The following is a 21,659-nucleotide window of genomic DNA, read 5'->3' on the forward strand; positions in this document are numbered from 1 at the left end:
TTGAATAATATAGGTGGATTTCGATCACGTGATAAGAGCGTAGCAAGCACTCACGTGTATCCCCTCTTATTTTTCTAACCGTGTCGGCGGTATCGCATCATTAAACGACGCGTCATTTTTATGATTCCGATATGATTCCATTTATTGCACTATGGTTTAATTTTTAATTTTTTATGTTTAATACTTAGGTTATATCTATGAACAACGGCATTACAATTTATTGGAGTAGTCCGTACCGAGCATTAATACAAATTGATGCTGATGCAGATGCAATGTTGACTGGGAATGTATGCGGTCTTTGTGGAAACAATAACGACATCAAATATGACGATTTTACTACACCAGACGATACACTCGTAAGTAGAAAATAAATGAGTAAGCCGAATAATTATGAGAATCACCCTAACTGAGCCATTATTTGTTACACGTCTACCGAAGTTGGGCCGCACACCGACATCGTCTGGTTAATAATTACATTGTACAGCAGAGACACTAAAATGAGTACACGGGATCGATACACGTGAATGTGCTATGCACGGTTTGATATTCAGGCGATAAATCTTTGGATACCGGGGTAGAAAATGATGAATATCTCCCGTAATTTTTTTGTTCTAAAGAAGCCATATTTATTTCCTTGCACTTGAACATATGTGTTGAAAGGATATGATAGTCGTTAGCTTGCGTATTGAGAAAGAATCTAAGAGCTATTTTTCCGAAGAGAGAATTCCAAAATTTCATAGCATGTCGGATGTGTAATTTCAATGGCAAATTGTGCTCAACAGCTGCCTTTTGATAGCTCCAACCTCGAAGGGACACCGTCGGGTGATCGGTTTGATCAATTTTCGCCATAGAAGCTGTAAATGAACTTCAATTCTTTCCCTCTATGGTCATCTAAAAATGATTAAAATGCGATTTTGGGAAGATTGTTGTCGAGCCCTCCCAAATATGGAGTTCTGACTGCCCGATAGGGCGCTAAAAATGAAAAACTTATTTCCAAACCGTGTTAAGTCTAAAACCACATGTTTCTCATTTACTTGTGTGATACAATCACAATTACTCTGACAAGTTTGACATGAGTTGTGCCGTCAACAAGCCTGGTTAACAATATGCAGACTATTGTTCTCATTTGGGGAACAAAGGCCACGCACAGCATTATTACTGTGCGTTTGCTTTGTAATGATGCATCCAACTGAAATCATGATACCTATTTCATCACATCCCATTGCCCATCGCACAGGTAAATCAGAAACATGTGTTTGTGGATTTAACCATGGATATGAGACACATCCCTGATTTAACATAGTTGAGCTGTTTTCAATGAGGTTTATCTTGGTTTAATGGGGTTTAAGTCCTGCAAAGGTCGTGGTGAATTTTGCTGTAGACATGACTGCATAATGCACACCTTCATCTGGGGCTAAAATGGTCTGAAATGGAAAATTTTAACGCACGCATAAAGTCACAGTAAAACTGAAATAAAATAATTATGCTCCTGCATCCCTTAAATTAAGGGGTGGGGCTTAACTAAATTGCTTCCGCCCTCACTCTGTCTAATAACTACTTAGTACCTACAATCATGGAAATAGGTCTTGGAACACTTGCGTGTAAAGAATACAAAACTGTCACCCCCTCTCCCCCGTGCAATGTTGAGAAATGCCAAATTTCCTAATTAATGTGTTCCAACATTGATTGATGGGGAGAGGGGAAGGGCAGATATCATTGTTGTATATGCCATGTTTGTTCCCAAGCACAATACGTACGTCATTCCCATGATCATAAGAAATTCTGCACGGAATTTCGACAGAGTGTGCCCAGCGTTCCAAGTACTTTTTTTTCCAAGATTGTAGATGTAGCCATACGTCTTCTTTATCCATTGATACCAGACAAATAACTACAGTAGACTCTCCACATGATATGCCAATACCCATTCCAACATGAGTGGTCGAGCCTACCACGTGTGTTACGACGCATAACTTAAGAAAAACGCATAACGTAACAAATTGTTATGTTATGCGTTCAAAACCGTTAGGCACTAAGAAAAAGGGACAACTTTTTGGCTGCTCGACGCATAACGTAACAATTTGTTATTTTAGGCGATTTTGTTACGTTATGCGTCGTTACACACGTGGTAGGTCAATTTCTTTTTTGTTGAATGAGTGCAAAGTCTGGCCCTACGACTAGAACAATTTGGTTGTGGCGTCTGCAGTATTCCAGATCAAACACCTTCAGTGGGTGCACCGTGCAACCATATCATATAGGCAAGGGGTATTTTGAGTATGAAATTGAGATGTTACAATTTCTTCTAAATGCGTCAACATAGCGTTTATTGACATTAAAAGGGTATTTCGTGATTCACAGTATCCCCCCGCTTTTCTAAAAAAAAAGTTGAGATTTTTATATCACTGGCAACCTCTGGCTACATAATGTTTATGTACAAAAATCTTGCAGATTAATTCGTTTAGCAAGGATATCGTGAAATTTAAATTTCGTTCTGGTATACCAGAACGAAATTACAACACATTGTCTATGGAGCAGTGTAATACACATAATCATTCAACTCGCAAACGCAAAATCGGAATCAACTGAAATTTTGGGAATTTAATAAGCTTTTTGCGTGTTTGTATACTGAAAATGTCATAAAAAGAGGATGCTAGGATCACGAAATACAAGACTATAAAAAATATGTAAAGGGATTGACGCACTTATTGTTTTAAAATTGACCTCGGTCTCCCTTAAGGGGGTACTACACCCCTGGCCAATTTGTGCCTATTTTTGCATTTTTCTCAAAAATTATAGCGCATTGGGGACAAGTAAGATATGTATATTATAGGGGCAAGGACTACAACTACTGCAATGGAAATTTTATTTCAGCACAGACAACAGTTGTGGAGTTACAGTCAAAAATGAGGGAAAACCAATATTTGATCAATAAATCACTAACTACTTGCTTTGACTTGCTTAATTTTCAGTGCAGTTGTTGTAGTCCTTGCCCCTATAATATACATATCGTACTTGTCACTAATGAGCTATAATTTTGAGAAAAATGCAAAAATAGGCACAAAATTGGCCAGGGGTGTAGTACCCCCTTAATACGGTACGGATTGGCACGAGAAACCAATTGTCTTACACAACTCGTGTGATATTCATACTGTCCCGGCGAGTTAACATATCAGGATATGGATCCATATCGTGATATCTAATACGCTGTTGTGTGTTTTTATATATTGAAATCATTTTTCATCTGTTGATCAACAGGTGTCAGATGCAGTGGCATTCGGAGACAGCTGGCGTACCGACTTGGATTGCAATGAATGTCATGATTGCGACCCAACAATATGTCAGAACAATCCCCAGTATTACCAACAAGCACAAGACCTGTGCAGTATTTTTAAAGACGGTAGGTGTTTTTTGAAAAAATAAGAATAAAAGACAATTAAAGCCATACTCTCCTACATGCACTTGACCAATTAGACAACAGCTATCCCTGTCAAAATTTCACTAAATATAGCTTTACGAGGTCCCCATTTACTATGACCTAGCTCCAAAAACCAATATCACTCGATAACCATTTTTCTAGGGAGGTTTGTTCTTGCATGCCAAGTGATGCACCTATTCACTTATTTAAGATGGATTAAATGCTACTTGGGTACAAGTTTATCCAACAATCAAATTTACGTACAAATCAATATTATAGCTTAAACGCCCATAATTGGAAATCATCCTAAGAAAGCAACAGACAGCAGTCCAGAATATGCCTAACTAGCAGAGTAGGTTTATTTCACCTTTGAAGGCGTAGAGAGTTTTGCAAATGTGTGCTAAATTTCAACAAGCATCCAATATGTCATGCATTTGTAAGACTACAACTGCAACTGGCATCTGCTTGATAGATTATACTCTCATTTCCGGATCTGTTATGTTGGGTTTTTTTTCTCGAAATTTTGCCTTTATAAGTGACTTCTTTGCCTCGTTAAAAAATCGCTCTTCCCGACCTTCCTTATTACAATTTCGTGACATAAGTAACCTTAAGTTTTTGTACATTATTATTGTCGGCAGGAACAATGCCTATTTGTGGTGACATCAACGGGCAGGTTTTGTATATGCAGTGTGTCAACATTCTCTGCGCATCACTTCCCGAAACCCTCCGATTCTGTCAGCTTGTTAATATCTACATTGAAGAGTGTGTGGCAAACGGTGTTGAGATTCGACTGCATCTCAAAAATGGCGCCTGTGTTAATGGTAAGAAATGACTGCTTATGATGGAAGAGTAAATTGACACCCTTGAAATAAACCATAATTTGTGATTCTACATTTACTGAAATTAATTCAAATTTCGAGCCATGATGTACGATTTCCACAACATTTTAATTTAACCAATAACAAGACAAAATGAAAGATTATTATTATTATTATTATTATTATTATTATTATTATTATTATTAGTATTATTATTATTATTATTATTATTATTATTATTATTATTATTCTTATTCTTATTATTATTATTATTATTATTATTATTATTATTATTATTATTATTATTATTATTATTATTATTATATTTCAGGTTGTCACAAAAACCAGATCTTCATTCCGGTAAAGTTTGACATTTTGCTATATTAATAAATGGTTCTCATGAAATAAAGATATATAGTTGTACTGTTAAGTGTATACAGAAACATATCAAACTTGTGTGCATTCAATTTATGGTATCATATAACATGTTTTCTGCAAGTATGACAAATCCAATGAAAATTATACTACCTTGCAGGTTGTATATTTATACACACCATTTCAATAATAATGTGAAATTCCTTTCCTACTTAGTACGGAGACACCTGGACTGATACAGGTTGCTCTGAAACGTGTACCTGTGACAGGGAAAGTGGCATTACCTGTACAAATATTCAGTGTGATGAACATGCTACGTGCATCGTGGACCCTGACGGAAGCAGTTCCTGCGTATGCAACGAACCAGAATATACCGGAGATGGACTCATGTGCACAGAGGGTAAGATTTAGTTATATTTCAATTGTCTTCATATTTTGGAGAGTATTTTGTAGAGATATATTTTTCTGCATATTGGATAGACGACATTGAAAAAAACCCAAGAAACATGCAAACACATTTTGAAGAGTATTAGCAGTATAGTGTTTCATTCTAATTTATCTATGGAATACAGCCGCAGATTTTTTTCGGAATTGTCCACACATTTGTTTGCCCTAACCTCTAAGAAGAATAAGCTATATAGAACATATGCCAAGAAAGTCTATTCCTTACGCATGAGATTTGTTGGTCCTAAAAGCACCTCTGAAAGTATCTTTAAAAGGCAAAAGACGAGTGTCGAATGGTTGAAAACTTCCTATTGTGGTTGCCGTTGACCACTGTTAAAACTTTGTTCATAATTCCATCAAAAACTTTTACGCCTTTTCGTATCAGAGTGTAGCTGTACACAGCCAGCGAGTAAATTTTATCCCACTTTGGACCAAAATATGGTGTTTAGCGGTCTAAAAAATGGAAGCACAGGACATTCTTGTTTTATTTTTTCTTCTCTTAGGATTACGTTTTTAGGAATAACCTAGTGTCCTCTCCTCCCATCTATAAACACAGCTAAAGTTCGAGGTGTATATTTTCTTGCAGTTAATCCATGCGAACCTAATCCTTGTCTAAACGGTGGGATATGCACTGCATTTCAGGACTTATTGTCTTATGAATGCACATGCGTACATGGATACTGTGGTCTAAGATGTCAAAATCGTAAGTTCATGCTTTCATACGCATCTCTTTCGTGTTCTACTACTTCTCTTTAGTCAAAACGAATAGCATTAAATGTTTACACGACGTACTCGAGTTGATGATTACATAAAGTAGGCGCTTAATTGACGGGCCTTTGCATGTTCATCATCCAGTAGCGAGCATGGAAGACATGGATTACACATTGTGAATTACTAAGTATATATCTGATACATACATAATAGATAGGCCTACCAATGGCTGAAATTAAAATATTCAAAATGTCATAATCCCAAAGCCACTTATTATTATTATTATTATTGAACTCCTGAGTTTGGTATCAGACAATGAGTTTTCAAGATCAACAGGCTTCCATTATAGCTAGAGGCTGTATATAACACGAATGGGTCAATGAGCTACATAAAAACGAGTTTTGCCTGAGGCAATTGCATGAGGCAATTACCTGATCCCTCACTACAAGAGTTATTACCGTCGATTTGGTTGAAATATCAGGTGAAACATGATCAATTCTGTTCAGGTAGTAAAACCTAATGTCAAAATAATTTTTTCAGCTCCACCTTGTAGCTCAAATCCATGTCAGAATGGTGGGACATGCGTAAATGAAGGATGTAATTACAGATGTGTTTGTCCATTTGCTGTTTGGGGCGGACCGACGTGTGCCATACGTAAGTATCATCAATGGAAATTCACATATACAACTGTCGCTACACTGTCTATCTCTGTAAAGCTTTAGTATTGCCTAACGTTAATTGCCAAACGCTTTGACACTTACAACAAAAAATGCATGTTTTTACAAGCCATGGTACCGTAGCCCAAAGTTATAGCTGACAGGATACCGCAAAATGCGCCAGATACTGATTCTTAATATGAAAATAAAAAACGATGTTGTTTTATTTAAAACAATATCATATCTACCAAATTCAACTTGCAGGGAAACTGTTTTGTTAAAGTCATAATGTACGATTTCCATCAAATATTAATTTTGTTATCTTATTATTAAATCATCTTTATTAACCAAAAGAAGAAAAACATATAACCCCAAGATCAATTGCGATCCATACCGATCTCGGGCAAGGGTAAACACAATAACAAACAGCAAATACAAAAAAACAATGAGAAAATACATTATGACGGGAAGATAAAGTTATGATTTCTTGGACATTCTACTTTGCTTCATGTCTCGAGTTAAAGATTGAATGAGATGACATGAGAACAGACTTGGTAATTTGGTCTCTCAATACCTTGAATTTTCTTAAAGAATTAAAATTGCTCTGTCGACCTTTAAACACAACATATTTGGCGGATTCTATTTAGATGTAAGTTAGGACAGTTGTAAATATTCATATAAATATGTCAAAAAATTAGGTTTGGAACAAAATCCATTATGGGTTTTAATTCTGACACGAGTAGTTTTTTCTCTCTCAATATTTTCATATGCCAGTTTGCTCGAGCCCCAATCACGCCATTTAAATTATAATTTCTCGGCCTTGCATCGTTTATTTCCGATCCTCGCATATATTAATTTGTGTTTCGCATTGTCTTACGCCCTTCTTCATTACGAGTAGTTTTAAGTAAGATTCACCCATTGCTTACACATTCTCATAAATAGAGTTATGGAATGGAAGTAGATTGATTTGACCCTAAATAGTAATATTTTATCAATTTTTCATTATTCCAACAGGTTGTTATGTCTGCTGGGCATGTGGTGATCCTCACTATAATACCTTCGATAACCTTCGCTATGACTTCCAAGGAAAATGTATGTACACGTTGGCCAAATCAACAGAGGATTTCCCGAATCAATTCGAGGTGGTCGCCAATAACATAGCAGGATACTGGAATACCAGGGTCACAATAACAAGAGAGGTTTATGTATTTCTTGATTTTGGTGCAGATGGGTGGTGGGTAAGTGTTCATATTCGTTTAAACCGTTAGACGCCTTGCGTCTAACGATCTAACAAACAGTGGCTTGACTTCCGAATTCGAGGGGCAGCCGGTCAACTCATACGGGAAGGAATGTTCCAATCGGGGTCCGCCTCCACGGACCCCCCCCCCCCTTCTTGCTGGTTAAACCAATGTCAAGATAATACGACTTGATAGATACGAATCCTGCCCACATTTAGTATACACATACTACCGACAACAAGTCCGAGCCCATTTATATCGTTTCCTTCTCTACATTTTTTTTTTTCATATTTATTATCAATTTATATAGTCTTTCTGTTTCCGATACGGTTATGGAGGTATATTGGTCAACGAAGCTTCCATAAGTTTACCTTACACGAATACAGATACTGAAGGGCGTGATAGGGTGGCGATTAGACAAGCTGGATCTTACACTGTGAGTGTTTCGTTTCGTTTCTGTAATCTTGCCATAATACTTATTGTATAGTATATCCATGGACATCAATCCAAGGGTTGACAAATCCCCCACCCCCACGTTTTTAGATCGGGGACGCAACATCGAATGTCTCCCACCTCCACTTAATTTAGGCATATTGCCAATATGCCGAATTTCTCCTTGGGAGAAATGGGAAATAATTGCTTTAATTGGGTCTTCATTTTAAATAGTTTTTGAACACTTCCAACTAAAATTTACACAATAATAGTATACTAAATGCCTTCATTTTGGTGCTCATTTTGTACAGAAATTTCAACCCAATTTACAACTTCATCCTATTTTGGTCCAAAAGACGGTGTTTTTCGGGGTAAAAAGGGAGATGCATAGTTCAGTTATTGCTTAATTTCTTCGTTAATTGGGAGTTTTAGGGGGGCTTTCCCGCATGAAAAAAAAATAGGGGGACATGTCCTCCTTTGAATGTAAGTTCGTACGTGCTGGTGATATAGTGTAAACTGAATTTAATCACAACAAATTCAACTAACCTTGAAGTTTCGATTTGAGATTCAAGCTGTTGGGTTAGAGATTATTTAATCAACTCTTATACCACAATTGACTCCGTTTTAGGGTATCTTCAAAATATATGTTTTTACTTGCGCTTCTTCTGTGCTTCTTATAAATTTATTGTGCTGAAAGTTAGTTAAAACTCGTAGAAATTCCTTTATGATAAATCATTTCACTTTGGCCAATTTATGTCGTAGCAGTCATACATTTTTGTCCACTAAGTTTTCCATCGCGTATGTACATGCAAGAATAACCACAAATGTAATATTCGATTCGGAGCTAACAACTTATACGTTATCACATATAAATGTGTAACATAAACAAACATGACAAATACATCTTCCTTCACAGATTCTCTCCACCAACTTTGGCTTATATGTAGTATGGAATGGTGTGCATTGTGTCTTCATAGTGGTACCAGAGTTCTTCAAAGATCAAGTACAGGGACTGTGTGGTTTGTTTAACTTAGACAACGCAGATGATTGGACGAAACCGGATGGTCAATTGGTAAGTAGACCATAAGTAGAAACAAGTTAAGTATGTTAAAATGTTTCTATCATTATGTTCTTCATGTGTGCCGGCTAAATAATCAATTTAAACCCATTGTGAGACAAGTTAAATACAGTGACGATATTTGTGATTGTCTTGTCTTTGATTTGAGCATAATACATGATTTAGTTGATTAGACTCATCTTATTTTGATGATATATCGTATTATTATCTCGTATCTCGTAGGCTACTAGTCCAAATGAATTTGGTAACAGCTGGGTTTATGAAGAGATAGAAGTTTGCGATCAAGAATGTACACCTGCAACGTGTGAAGAAAACCCATGTGAAAATAATCCAGAAAGAAGTCAGATGGCTAGTGTACTCTGCATGTTTTTGGACGGCACTGATAGCGAAGGTAGGCAAGACATTCCATAGATGTATAAAAAGAAATGTACCATTTCAACTCACCAATAAGGCAAGGCGGATGAGTGGTCGCTAGGATGGGAAGACTGTGGGCTGGAAAATATTTTGAGTAAATCAGGGGACGTCAAGAATGCTCAATTTACTCTTTTTTAAAAGTTGAAGTAGGTCTACTTCCTTTTTGATCCTGCCTCACTTCCAACTGGCACAAACTTTTCAAAGGTTATAGCATTCAGTTCGTACACACCATCAAACACAAATATTGCTACAACACGGCGCTCTTTGGAAGAAAATTTTATAAAATCACATTTTCCTCGAAAACCTAGTCAGCACTCAAAAATGAAAATTCTTAAGGAACACCTGTTTTTTGACTCGAATGTATGAGGTCTATATTTTCACATGTCTTCAATTTTCTATTTTGAGATATGCTCTTTTAAAGAAATATACCTGCTTTTCACTATGTCCACGGAGGAGGTTTGGCAACTGCAAGATTGAAAAGGAGTACATGCATGCATGAATATCAAACATTTATCAATGATGACTTTATAAAATAACTTTATTTTGGGAACGGGCTTTACCGGTGGGCTTATGGGCTATAATTGTCATTAATTTGTGTGTAAAATAGATGTGGGATGGGACTTCTCTTGCTATACTTGCAATTACTTTTTTCTTGGTTATTTATGCTTTTTGGTTTTTATGTTTCTTACTTTCCTACTTTGTTGTTTCCTGTTTTTTATTTACAACATAAGTCATTTCTCTTCTGAGGATAAACGTATAACCCTTCAAAGGGATGTTTGGTTTGTCTTTGGTTCTTCTGAAGTGAGTTTACTGTGCTGCTCTGCCCTTTACCTGGTTGCCTCCTTTGCGAATACAGGTTCAACCCTGGTCCTCATTGAATTAATTGCGTTGCGTACCGTCCTTGTGCGCCGGATACTTGCGAATGTACAGTAATACGTTTGCGTATCTTGGAGCTGACTGGTGGTCCTCGCTTATAGACGTCGCTTTGGATTTTGCCTCAAAGGAAGAAACCATGTGATGCGAGGTCTTGCAGGCCACTCAATTGCACCCAATACTCAATTTCTTCCGTCTTTATGCAGGACCATTTGCTGTCTGCTACGATGTCATTGATCCCACACCTTATTTCGAAAACTGCAAATACGACATATGTGCTGGTCAAGAAATGGAGTCAATTTGTGATGATATGGCAAATTATGCCTTTGATTGTCGCGCTGAAGGTGTGCCTGTACCAGGCGATTGGCGTGACATGGTGCCGGCTTGTGGTAAGTTTGTTCTGGGTGTGTTATTTGAACGTTTATTTATTTTAATGCATTACTAGAATTAATTTAATTAGTTTCGGTGGGTATTCTTCATTAGCATAAAGGCACATCCTGACCCAATTTGTGTTCAGGGAAAAGTAGACCCACGCATCGCACAGTCACTAGCACATTTTAACACGACATTACAATCGAAACATAACTAATTGAAAAGGCAGAAAAGCCAGAGCAAAAACCTCGGACACATCTACCTGTGCGGAGACTTAAAGCCATATTATAACATTTGCTGAGGAGAACGCCCTCAGAATTTTTTTTAAATTCTGGTTTTTACACGATTGTAATGTACTTTAGTCAATAAAGATACTCTGCAAAAATCAAGACTTGAGGTGCTGCAGTTTTGTCAAAATTTTGAATTTGAATAAAACGATGGAACCGGCGTTTTATTATTACGATGGAAATATTAGTCGAACACGTATGCACAGTACGTACACGGCGTACGGGATACACATACACACACCCCCCGAGGATCGTACCGTATTACAACCGCGGGACATACTGTCCGTTTTCCTATACACAATACACAGTGCTCTTACCATTGCCGCGTAACCTCTACAAATAGCGTATATTAGAAGTATGGGTAATTGCCTAGTTAACGTCGCTGTGTGAAAAATAACCGGCCAATATTAAAAGTACTCTTCTAAAATTCTAGAAAATGTAGTTTTGTAACATGTCCTAAATTTTTAGCTAATTTAGATGTTTGGAAATATTCGTACTTTGGTGTTTTAGTGTATGTTATAGGTAATAGTACATTGCCTAGGTATCGTCGCTGTGTGACATATACGCTGAAAAATCTCCCGTTTTTTTCACAAAGCTGCACAAAGGGGACAATATTTGATATTATATGTAATTTTAAAGACAATCCATATCCAAAACCAAAACTTTGTCCTGCTAACATGTATAATATGAGTGTACTTTCATTTTCATTGCACAAATTAAGAATGAATAGCAAATAGCAACAACTTCATAACACTGAATTTATTTATACAAATTTTCAACCAGTGATTGAGTGTGACGATGGCATGGAATACAATGAGTGTGATTCAGCATGCCCTGCAACTTGTTCTGACACTGAAGCTCCTTCTAGATGTAGTGAAGAATGTCTGGAAGGTTGTCACTGTAAGGATGGTTTGCTTTGGACCCCTGATGGCTGCGTGTCTGCTGAGCAGTGTGGATGCACGCAGAATGGCGTCTACTATGCGGTAAGAAATGGCTTACATTACGGTACCTCGGTCTTGAACATAGTCAGCCCTTTTAAATGGAACTTACTTCATTACTTTCACAAATTCAACCAAATTCATATGATATACGAGTGGATATTCATACGTAGTGGTAGATAAAATGATTAAAGAGTTTAACTTCAACACTACACTATTTTTCGCTCACCTGGAACGTTTTCACTGGTTCGACTAGCGTCTTCAGCAGGAGATATCATCACAGCATCACCATCTGCTGAAGACGCTAGTCGAACTAGTGAAAACGTTCCAGGTGAGCGAAAAATAGTGTAGTGTTGAAGTTTTACCTTTAATCAAATTCATATGAGTTGTGACCGTCCTCTCGTGTGACCGCTCACCGCGAGAAAATAGTCTGACTTTTGGTTTTATATTGTGACCTCTCTATATCACTACATTTTTTTCTTGGGGCAATGTGGTTTTCGGAAAGTACCCGTTTTTGCAGGATGTTGTGAAAGATGTTACCATTGTTTTAATAATGGGTTATTCGAGATTATTTTAAACAAGGCGATTATAGGATGTGTTTAAATTTAAATAGTTAACACATAGCTTATGAAAAGCTTTAATATGTGCCTTTTGCAAAAGTACTAGAGAGTTTTACAAGTGACCGTTATATTAAAGCGACTCATATACATTCGTTTCGTTTTAAATAAGGAGGCGAAAGTTGCCGCCTAACACTGAGTGACTTAATTGAGTAATTGAAATAAGTAGTCATTACAAATGTATGATTTATCATTCTAATTAAATGATTGTAAGTCTGAAAAAAAAAGAAGATTTATACTACTGAAAGCATAGTTTGTCATTTTAATAATACTAAGCCATATGTTTAAGTGACAAAATCTTGATTTAATCTTGCATTAATCCTTTTTAGCCAAATACAGAGTTTGTAACAGAAGATTGTTCCCAGAAGTGCACATGTCAGATGGGCGGGAACATAGTGTGTAATGAATACGGTCCATGTGGCTCTAATGCCTTGTGTACCACACGGTACGGAAGACGGGATTGTTTTTGCCAAAACGGTTTCAATGGGAATGGATTCGACTGTATAGGTAAGATGTTTCATATGGGGTCATGTTAGGAAATGTATTGTAACGTACCGTAAGGATTCGCATAATGTCGCTATGGGCTCACCCGGTGTCTTCCATTTCTGGAGCTATTTTGATCAAACCCGTTTGCCATTATAATCTTTTTTCAACAATATGTTACGTAACACCGTGTTCACCAACCCGTAATAGTTTTCTGTCGAACAAAAAGAGGTCAAGAAGTTGCCGTCGTACTGCTTACGAGTCGTGCAAGATTAGATGACGCATGGGGAAGATGTTAGCCAATCAAAAAGGGTCGAGACATTACGATTGGTATACGATTTGTGAGGAGTGAGGGGAGTCAAACCGGCGGTGGTGGAGACTACCGTTCGCTTTAATATCAACATATCTCTCAAAATACAACTTTGTTCTGTATACGTGATTTCAAACGTTTTTATGATTTAAATTTTTACCATAGCTTGGTACACATGTAGAGCATGTGGTGATCCACATTATGTAACACTTGATGGCAAACGATATGACTTCCAAGGAAAATGTCGATACACTCTTGTCAAGACAATATCTGGAGATATTAGCTTTGAAATAATTGCCAACAACTCCCCTTGGGAATACAATCTGCAAACATCTCTTACAAGACATCTTTTTATCAGCGTTTATGGTTTGGTAAGTGTATTTTCCCTACATGTTATCTTCATTTGAAACGACATATGTGACCGTACAGCACGAATGAGCCGTAAATGTCCTAAATTAAATTATATTCTGAGATACAGTGTAAAATGTGCATGAAGGTCGTATTCATCGGTACCTCAAGTTGGCGCGACATCTCATTTGATAGTCAAAACACTAATCAATAATCCTATTGTTGAAGAGGATCTACCTTAGATGGCTATAAAAAAAATTAATAGCTCTGGTCTTTGTTTGCTTTGGCTAAATCCTGTTCAAGTGGTGGGTTACCAGGCATTGTATTTTGTATAGGTATGTATATATAACCAACAATTAACAATCAGAAAACTTTCTTGAACTTTGTTGACTTGGGATGATTTGAAATGACCGCCAATTTAATGACTGTTTGATATTTATTGCCAACAATGTGGAAAAAGAGACACATGTAGAAACGATCTAGGTATTGTTACGGGTCGTACTTGACTCAAGGCCAAAATCACCTTTTACCCGAACTCACACGAATACACAACACAAATACACTGTTTGATTAAGCTAATAGAATCTAAGTCTGTAATTGAAAGTAATGTAGGATTGGTACAATATATGACAACAAAATGCACATATAAAATAATCACACAATCACAATAATGTTTTAAGTTATTGGTACTTAGCCAGCATTCTTCTTCTTGAAGATAACAGAGTTCTTGCAATGTTCTGGACGGCTGATGTATATATCCTAAATCACTAGTCCTGCGAAAATCAGCGAAGTCCATTGTACACTTGCATTTATAAATCCTTGCGTATAAAATCCTCATACGAAAATGGTGTAACTTTCCCCCAAGTACTAAACTCCTTGCGTCGCTCTCCAAACACGTTTATAACTCCTTGCGCAGTTCTCCAAATACTAAACTCCTTGCGCCGTTCTCCAATACTAAACTCCTTGAGCAGTTCTCCAAATCACTTTACCCCTTGCGCAGTTCTCCTACTTGACAGACTTTAGAAGCTTTGAATCAGTTATCAGCATGACGACGAAGATCACAATAAATCCCTCCTTTTTGGGATGTCTCCACACTATCCTCTCCGTTCAGCGGCTAAATATTTAATTCTATTACCCTCACGACCCATTATTCAAAATCGCGCACTGTGATTTGTTGAAACGCGTCACGTGACAGACCTTTAATTAGCGATAAAGTGTCAAGGGCAACGAACTTTATGTTCTTCTATCATCACAGCGCACAGCAGAGCGCACAGCACACCTGCTTATGTAGGGGAGAATGGAATGTCAGGGGTGTTTTATTGTATGTGCATACCTGCTTATGGGGGAGAATGGAATGTTAGGTTGTGTTATTGGAATGTGCATACGCTTTGGCTACGCGTATGCGCTCCACCTTGAGGTAAACAACTTGAAAAAAAAAAAAAAAAAATTTGATATTTTCTCTTTAAATCACACTATTTTGTGGTAATAGAATAGAAATAAAGGGTGCAGCATTATCCTTTACACGCAAATAATGTGTCCTCGGTGGTAAAACGTTTAAATAATGGGTTCGGCTGCGCCTCACCCATTATTTACGTTTTTACTGCCTCGGACACATTATTGTCGTGTAAAGGATCATGCATTACCCTTTATTTCTTAAATATAGCACCTTCGCTATAACTCCAATCCTGATTCAATATTCAACTTTGTGAATATTCTGCTGCACCATACACACACACAGCCGCTCACTGCTTCATAATAATTAAATTTCTGCCTTATTTAAAGGCTATTTCAGCCTGTCAGATCTGTATCCAGATGATTATAATTGTAACATAATTTCATAAAGTCCGTTTCAATCCACAGTAGACCCTATTTCATACTTTCGTCCATTTTCGTAGCTTTGAAATAACCACACTTCCAGCTTGTCGGTGAAAACATCCATCCATCTTCATCGCTCAGAGGCTGTTTTAAATAGCACTGTAGGAAAACTCATGATCTCCATGGCCACACTCAGTAATACTCCTTGAGTATCCTGATTTTAACTGGTTAACATTAAATACTCTCATTTTGAGAGCTATATCTACATCCATTCACATTACAATCACATCGATACAGGTCTGCCTAGAATTAAATCCAACATGATGCTTTATAGCAAACCATCTGGGATTTCCCCAATGTTCTAATAATATACATTACCACTGACCATTGTGCATTATTGCAACATTCTGATATCAGGGGATTTTCCCCTTGACATAAATTCATTAATGATGTTGGGGTTTTCCAGAAAAGTCATAATAAACAAACTATTGCATGATTATAAAGGTAACTTCCCCTATTTCATGACATACAATTATACAGGGTACATCACAGTATCGTTTGAAGTCAAATAATATACAATTTTAAAGCTTATGATGTATATTTTGTAAACACGAAATAAAAAAAATTGACCGGGGGAGGAATTTACGGCTCAATCGTCGTGTACAGTCACACATGATTATTTCATTCTGCCAAACTTCATTTCGTCGCGGGGCAGAAAACATGATATGTAATTCTATAAGCCAACTGCAAAACCTCACAATGTAAAAAGTGTGCCCCTAAACCTCATATGTGCAATTTTGGTGAATATTTATTTTTTATTTTGAGTGCCATCTTCTGATACTTTCCTGTATACTTAACTGGATACTTAACTGTAAACTACGTTTTTAAATGTAGTTTACAATTAAAAGTATCAGAATAAATGAGCAAAAAAACCAACACCTTTCTTTTGTATATATAAATATTTTGTTAATGTTGAACAGTTGGTTTTTTTTTTGTCTTGGCATTATGATGTTTATATAACTGAGCCACTCGTATTTGAATTTTTTTTAAATTGAACACATGTTTTCCCACCCAGCTAAAATTTGTTAGTTTATATAATTAATCTCTTAATTCGCGATAACGTGTTTCAGCACATGTTGTTCCATTAATCCATAGAGGTCCAGTTTTCAAATTGCAAGATTGTTTTTAAAACTAGAATTCAGTACACATCGTTATGAGTTCATTTGATCACAAAATGGAGTTACTTTTAAAAGTTACTTTTCATTTAAATCTCAAAACTCGATTCACGGGTAATAGAGAAAAAATGAGACCTACTCCCGCGAAATTAGCGTAATGTCGCAAATTGCTACTTTCGAGACCTCCTGGCTGCTGAGTTCATGTTCTATGAATGATGTATACGTGTACAAGCCAGTAGTATGTCCTATGTGAATCCCCTATAGTGCATGTTGTGTCATATTTACAAATAACACACTACTGGCATGCAGAATAACCCATTCAAAAAGACATACTTCTGGAATGTACAGATGCGCGTGAAACAAAGAACATCGATTCAGCAGGCAGGGGTCTCGAAACTACCAACTTGCCACTTTACACTCATTTCGTGGGAGTAGGTTTTTAAAAAAGGCCACACTATACTTGTGTACCCTCGGCTAGTTGAAGTTCCTTTCATAACTTGTCACTTTGTTTCTACAAACGCAGGATATTCAAATTGGATTCGGTGAACCAGTCCGTGTAAATGGAGAAATTGTCAATCTACCCTACTATTTTGATGGAAAAGTTTCCATATACAGGGCTTGCATTTACACGGTAAGATTTAGATTTTGATGTATATGATTAATAATAACAGTCTTTTTTATTTATTTATTTTTTGTTGGTGTTGCCTCACGTAAATCGCTGATTTAGAAATACACCACACTACGTTTTGGTTTATTCATCATGCATATTAATTCAATATTATTTACACTCTCAGTTTTTGGTGACGGACTTTGGCCTGCTCATTAAGTGGGATGGAAACACGTGTGTCACAATTCGGCTTCCGAGTACCTTCATGAAGCAAGTTGCAGGATTATGTGGTTTCTTCAATGGAGATTTGGCGGACGATTTCAAAGACCCACAATTGAAATTGGTATGAGATGTTGTTCATTTCCTTAACATTAGATCTTGCAGGCATGATATCCGATTTTGACTAATATAACGACAGGGCCGGATTTACCACAGGTCTGTGGCAAGCATTTTTGGCAGGTAAAATAAAAGCTGGGGAGGGAAGCGATTTTTGGCACATATGTTTTGTGCATCGTATCTATGTTATGCCTATTGGTGTAGGAAAACGTTATTATATGAGGTTTTCAATTTTGGTTTGCCAAATTTAGATTCCCAAAATCTTACATCTTCAAAGATTTTATGGCACGTCAAAAAACAAAACAAAATAAAAACAAAAACAAAAAACAAGTGAGGCAAAGGTTTTTGACATATTGAAAGGGGAGTAAACATTTTTGGGCACATCCGAAGGGGATGGGGGGAAGCGATTTTTGGCAGACCATTTTGAGAATTCACAACCCCGGGGAACATAATTATTGCACCAACCTTAATGGCGACCTGTATACTATTGCGCACTATAAAATATACCATCCTCATTTTAAACATGGTATAAAGATCTTTCTTTGGGATGATCTTGCTATAATTTTGTGTTATTCTTGTACCTTCGATGATCAGTGTTTCTTGATGTTTTGTATTTTATTCTATGATTGAATGTAGATCAGTAATGTAATCGAGTTTGGCAACAGTTGGAAGTATGGCGCTGATGAAGATTGTGATTGTACCCCTGCCTCATGCCCAGAAAAAGACCCATGCGATGCTAACCCAGGTGTTAGTGGTGTGTGCTTACCACTAACAGATGTTAATGGTAAATGAGATTTTTGAAGATCAGGGATAAATTGGAGATATCTATATAAAACACGACAGTTTACTCAAGCTTAATCATCAATTTTTTCGTCATCCTCAACTGACAATGCAATCAAACATTTATTTTATTTTTTATTTTATACAGTTATAAATACTACACATCTAAATATTTTCAAATTTGAGTTAATGTTTAACATTCTTTGTTCCATATTCTTGTATAAGGTCCCTTTGCACGTTGCCATGATGCCGTCAAACCTCAGCCATATCTCAAGGATTGTTCATATGACGCGTGTTCTGCAGAAAACGCATCAGCTATTATTTGTGAGCATTTCGAACGCTACGTGGATGTTTGTCGTGTTGCTGGAGTGGCCCTGAATGGATGGCGTAACATCTTTACCCAATGTGGTATGAGAAGTATTTTATTTTAGGATATTTCTGGGTAGAAATACGGTAGAACGTTCAACTTTTATAATAATCATAGACGGTGGAAGCGAGGAGAGGGGACGGGGGATTTAAAAATGTTTACATGGGTGGGGGACCTTCCTGCCCCTAAATAATTACACGGTGCATCTTCTTTTTTAGGCCCCTCCAAATAAAATGAATAATTGACATTACCACTGTCAATAATAATAAATGTTTTTTCACTTCAGCAATCGACTGTGGCAATAGAATGCGATACACAGATTGTGGCAATCCATGCCAACCCACCTGCTCAAATCCAAACACCGAGAATACCAAGTGTGGACAACGGGCTTGTGTACAAGGGTGCGAATGCTTGCCGGGTTTGGTGCTGTCTGGGGATGAGTGTGTTGAACCTACTAAATGTGGATGTCAGTACAATGGAAGATATTACATGGTAATTCAACATAATTGTTCCCTTGTGGAATCAGCTGCCTCTGGAAACCAGTTTATCCAATGCCATTTCTTCTTTCAAATATCAAGCGCTGTTTTTTTTGAAGTCTCAATTTTATTCCAAATTTGTTCAGTCTGATACTTTCATCTGGCTTTCTGTTTTCCGCTGCCCATATTGTAGGCCCATTTAAAGTTTTGCCCCTGGTATTCAACTCATATAATTTGTTTCAGATCTTCCTTATGTGGGATGGTTCTAGAGGTGAATTTACACCAGTTTATTGACCCCATATGACCATTGTCCTTCAGTGACCTCGGTTTGATTTTCTTCATGCTCTCGTAATATGGAGAATTACTTTCACTCGGGCCAAGTATTAAAATTTAGCCCCTGGATGATTGTTGGCCTCGGATGACCTTGATTATATTTTGTACATGTTCCCCTCATATGCAGGATATTCTACCCACCAAGTTTAAGCCAGATCGGACAAAGTTTGAAATTTGAACCATCCGTGATGACCGTTGACCTCGGTTGACCTTCATTTTATTTTGCACATATATTTCCCTGTATCAAGGATTCCACCCACCAAGTTTGAGCCCGATCGGGCAAAGTTGGCAATTTGAACCCTCCGTGATGACCTTTGACCTTGGTTGACCTCAATTTCATTTCGCACATATATTTCCCAGGTATCAAGTATCCCGCCTACCAAGTTTGAACCCGATCGGACAAAGTGTAAAATTCACGACCTTTGAACTTGACCTCCGATGACTTTTAAAACCAGCCGAAGGACGTGCTTTTCCCGGTACCTATCCATATCAGATATATCGGATCGATGCGTCGAAGCGCGACGAAACGCATAGTCGGACAGAAAGACACACAGACACATACACTTCGCTCATTATTTTAGTAGTATATAAATATTTTTATATATTTCAATATTTTGTTGTGCAATAATTTTACCTGCATAAATAATGTCAAACATTAAGAATGACTATAATTAAAATGAAAATGTCTGTAACAAGTGATGCTTTATTGTAGATATTAATAAATCCGTGCTATATATTGTTTTACTATTATTTGATACAACTTTCCAGCCAATGGAGAAGTTTGTTACAAATGACTGCGCTTTAAGGTGCCTTTGTGTCGGAAACGATCAGGTCGAATGTGAGCCATTTGTATGTGGCAAACATGCAGCGTGTGATGTACGAGACGGTGTCAGAGGATGTTATTGTGAAGAAGGTTTTAAGTTACTATCAGATGGGAAAACGTGCGAAGGTAGGTTGAAAGAAAATATAATTATGATTATGGACTAATTCCCAATTTCTTGAGTTTTACGGGAAGAAATATACTGCTGCCCTTGTTTTATATCTCATCTTAATAGATCGATTGGTAGATATGTGAAAGATATGTGTATTCCATGAATTTCACAATTACTTCCCAGCAACAGAGAGGAAAAACTAGATAAATTAGCTTAATTTAGATGTACAGTATTATCAACAGTTTTTTAATGTGTTAAAATTAGCCACGGATCACCAAGAGATGTATCATTTATGGTAAAAATTTGAAGCGAATTTTCTGTCTATTATCTAGCTACTTCACCATGTACACCAAACCCTTGTTTAAACGGTGGCCAGTGTACAGAGACAGCCGATATGACATCGTATATCTGCAGTTGTCCATACGGCCAGTGGACGGGACCAACTTGTAATATACGTGAGTATAATGTATTTTGAAAAAGAATAACATAATGTTGACCTAGTGGTGGTTTCGCTCAAATATGGAGACCAAATGTCGATCAAGAGGAAATAAAGATCCCGGTCATTTGATTTGAGTATTTATTATTTTCAATTGTAGACCTAACAACTACTAACAACTTTAGCACTGATCTGCTGATTCTTTCTTTATAAAACTAGTCATCTTTTTCGGCTTTTTGTGGTAATTTGTTTCTATAAACTGTATGTTTGTGTGAAAACTGAGGGCGCTATTTATATGTATATTTTAGATTCAATTTAGTCAAATAATATCACTTATTCCTTCCATATCGTAATAAAACGTTTTTAGAAAATGTCCTTGGTTTTGTATTCATATTTCTGATGTGTGAAAGTAGTATTTACCCCTTGTAAAGATGCACACAAGATTTAAGATCAATATCGCCATCAGTGTTCGCATTTGATAATGACTATAGTTCTACAAGGAATCAAACATGCGTAAAACTAGTGCCACTTCTTCCCCATGCCCATTTACTTTCGTTCTGGTATGTTCCATCTTAACTCTAGAACTCACGAACCAC

The 21,659-nt window shown here is 36.9% G+C and overlaps 1 protein-coding gene across 1 annotated transcript in view; it reads left to right on the forward strand.

Moving 5' to 3' along the window:
- The window catches only part of LOC140160830 (IgGFc-binding protein-like), a 94,845-nt gene that overhangs the window by 9,722 nt on the left and 63,464 nt on the right, over positions 1-21,659 (forward strand). Inside the window, exons 5-26 of the mRNA XM_072184141.1 lie at positions 189-356; positions 3,253-3,394; positions 4,051-4,233; positions 4,562-4,590; positions 4,822-5,005; positions 5,636-5,752; positions 6,301-6,414; positions 7,431-7,654; positions 7,965-8,090; positions 9,003-9,158; positions 9,387-9,555; positions 10,658-10,840; positions 11,894-12,093; positions 12,995-13,172; positions 13,624-13,829; positions 17,320-17,427; positions 17,591-17,746; positions 18,376-18,523; positions 18,745-18,927; positions 19,173-19,378; positions 20,464-20,644; positions 20,960-21,082. Of these exons, the coding sequence (XP_072040242.1) occupies positions 189-356; positions 3,253-3,394; positions 4,051-4,233; positions 4,562-4,590; positions 4,822-5,005; positions 5,636-5,752; positions 6,301-6,414; positions 7,431-7,654; positions 7,965-8,090; positions 9,003-9,158; positions 9,387-9,555; positions 10,658-10,840; positions 11,894-12,093; positions 12,995-13,172; positions 13,624-13,829; positions 17,320-17,427; positions 17,591-17,746; positions 18,376-18,523; positions 18,745-18,927; positions 19,173-19,378; positions 20,464-20,644; positions 20,960-21,082 (3,484 nt within the window). The remainder of the gene's footprint in view (positions 1-188; positions 357-3,252; positions 3,395-4,050; positions 4,234-4,561; positions 4,591-4,821; positions 5,006-5,635; positions 5,753-6,300; positions 6,415-7,430; positions 7,655-7,964; positions 8,091-9,002; positions 9,159-9,386; positions 9,556-10,657; positions 10,841-11,893; positions 12,094-12,994; positions 13,173-13,623; positions 13,830-17,319; positions 17,428-17,590; positions 17,747-18,375; positions 18,524-18,744; positions 18,928-19,172; positions 19,379-20,463; positions 20,645-20,959; positions 21,083-21,659) is intronic.

The sequence above is a fragment of the Amphiura filiformis genome, chromosome 9, assembly GCF_039555335.1.
Source record: "Amphiura filiformis chromosome 9, Afil_fr2py, whole genome shotgun sequence".
NCBI lineage: Eukaryota > Metazoa > Echinodermata > Ophiuroidea > Amphilepidida > Amphiuridae > Amphiura > Amphiura filiformis.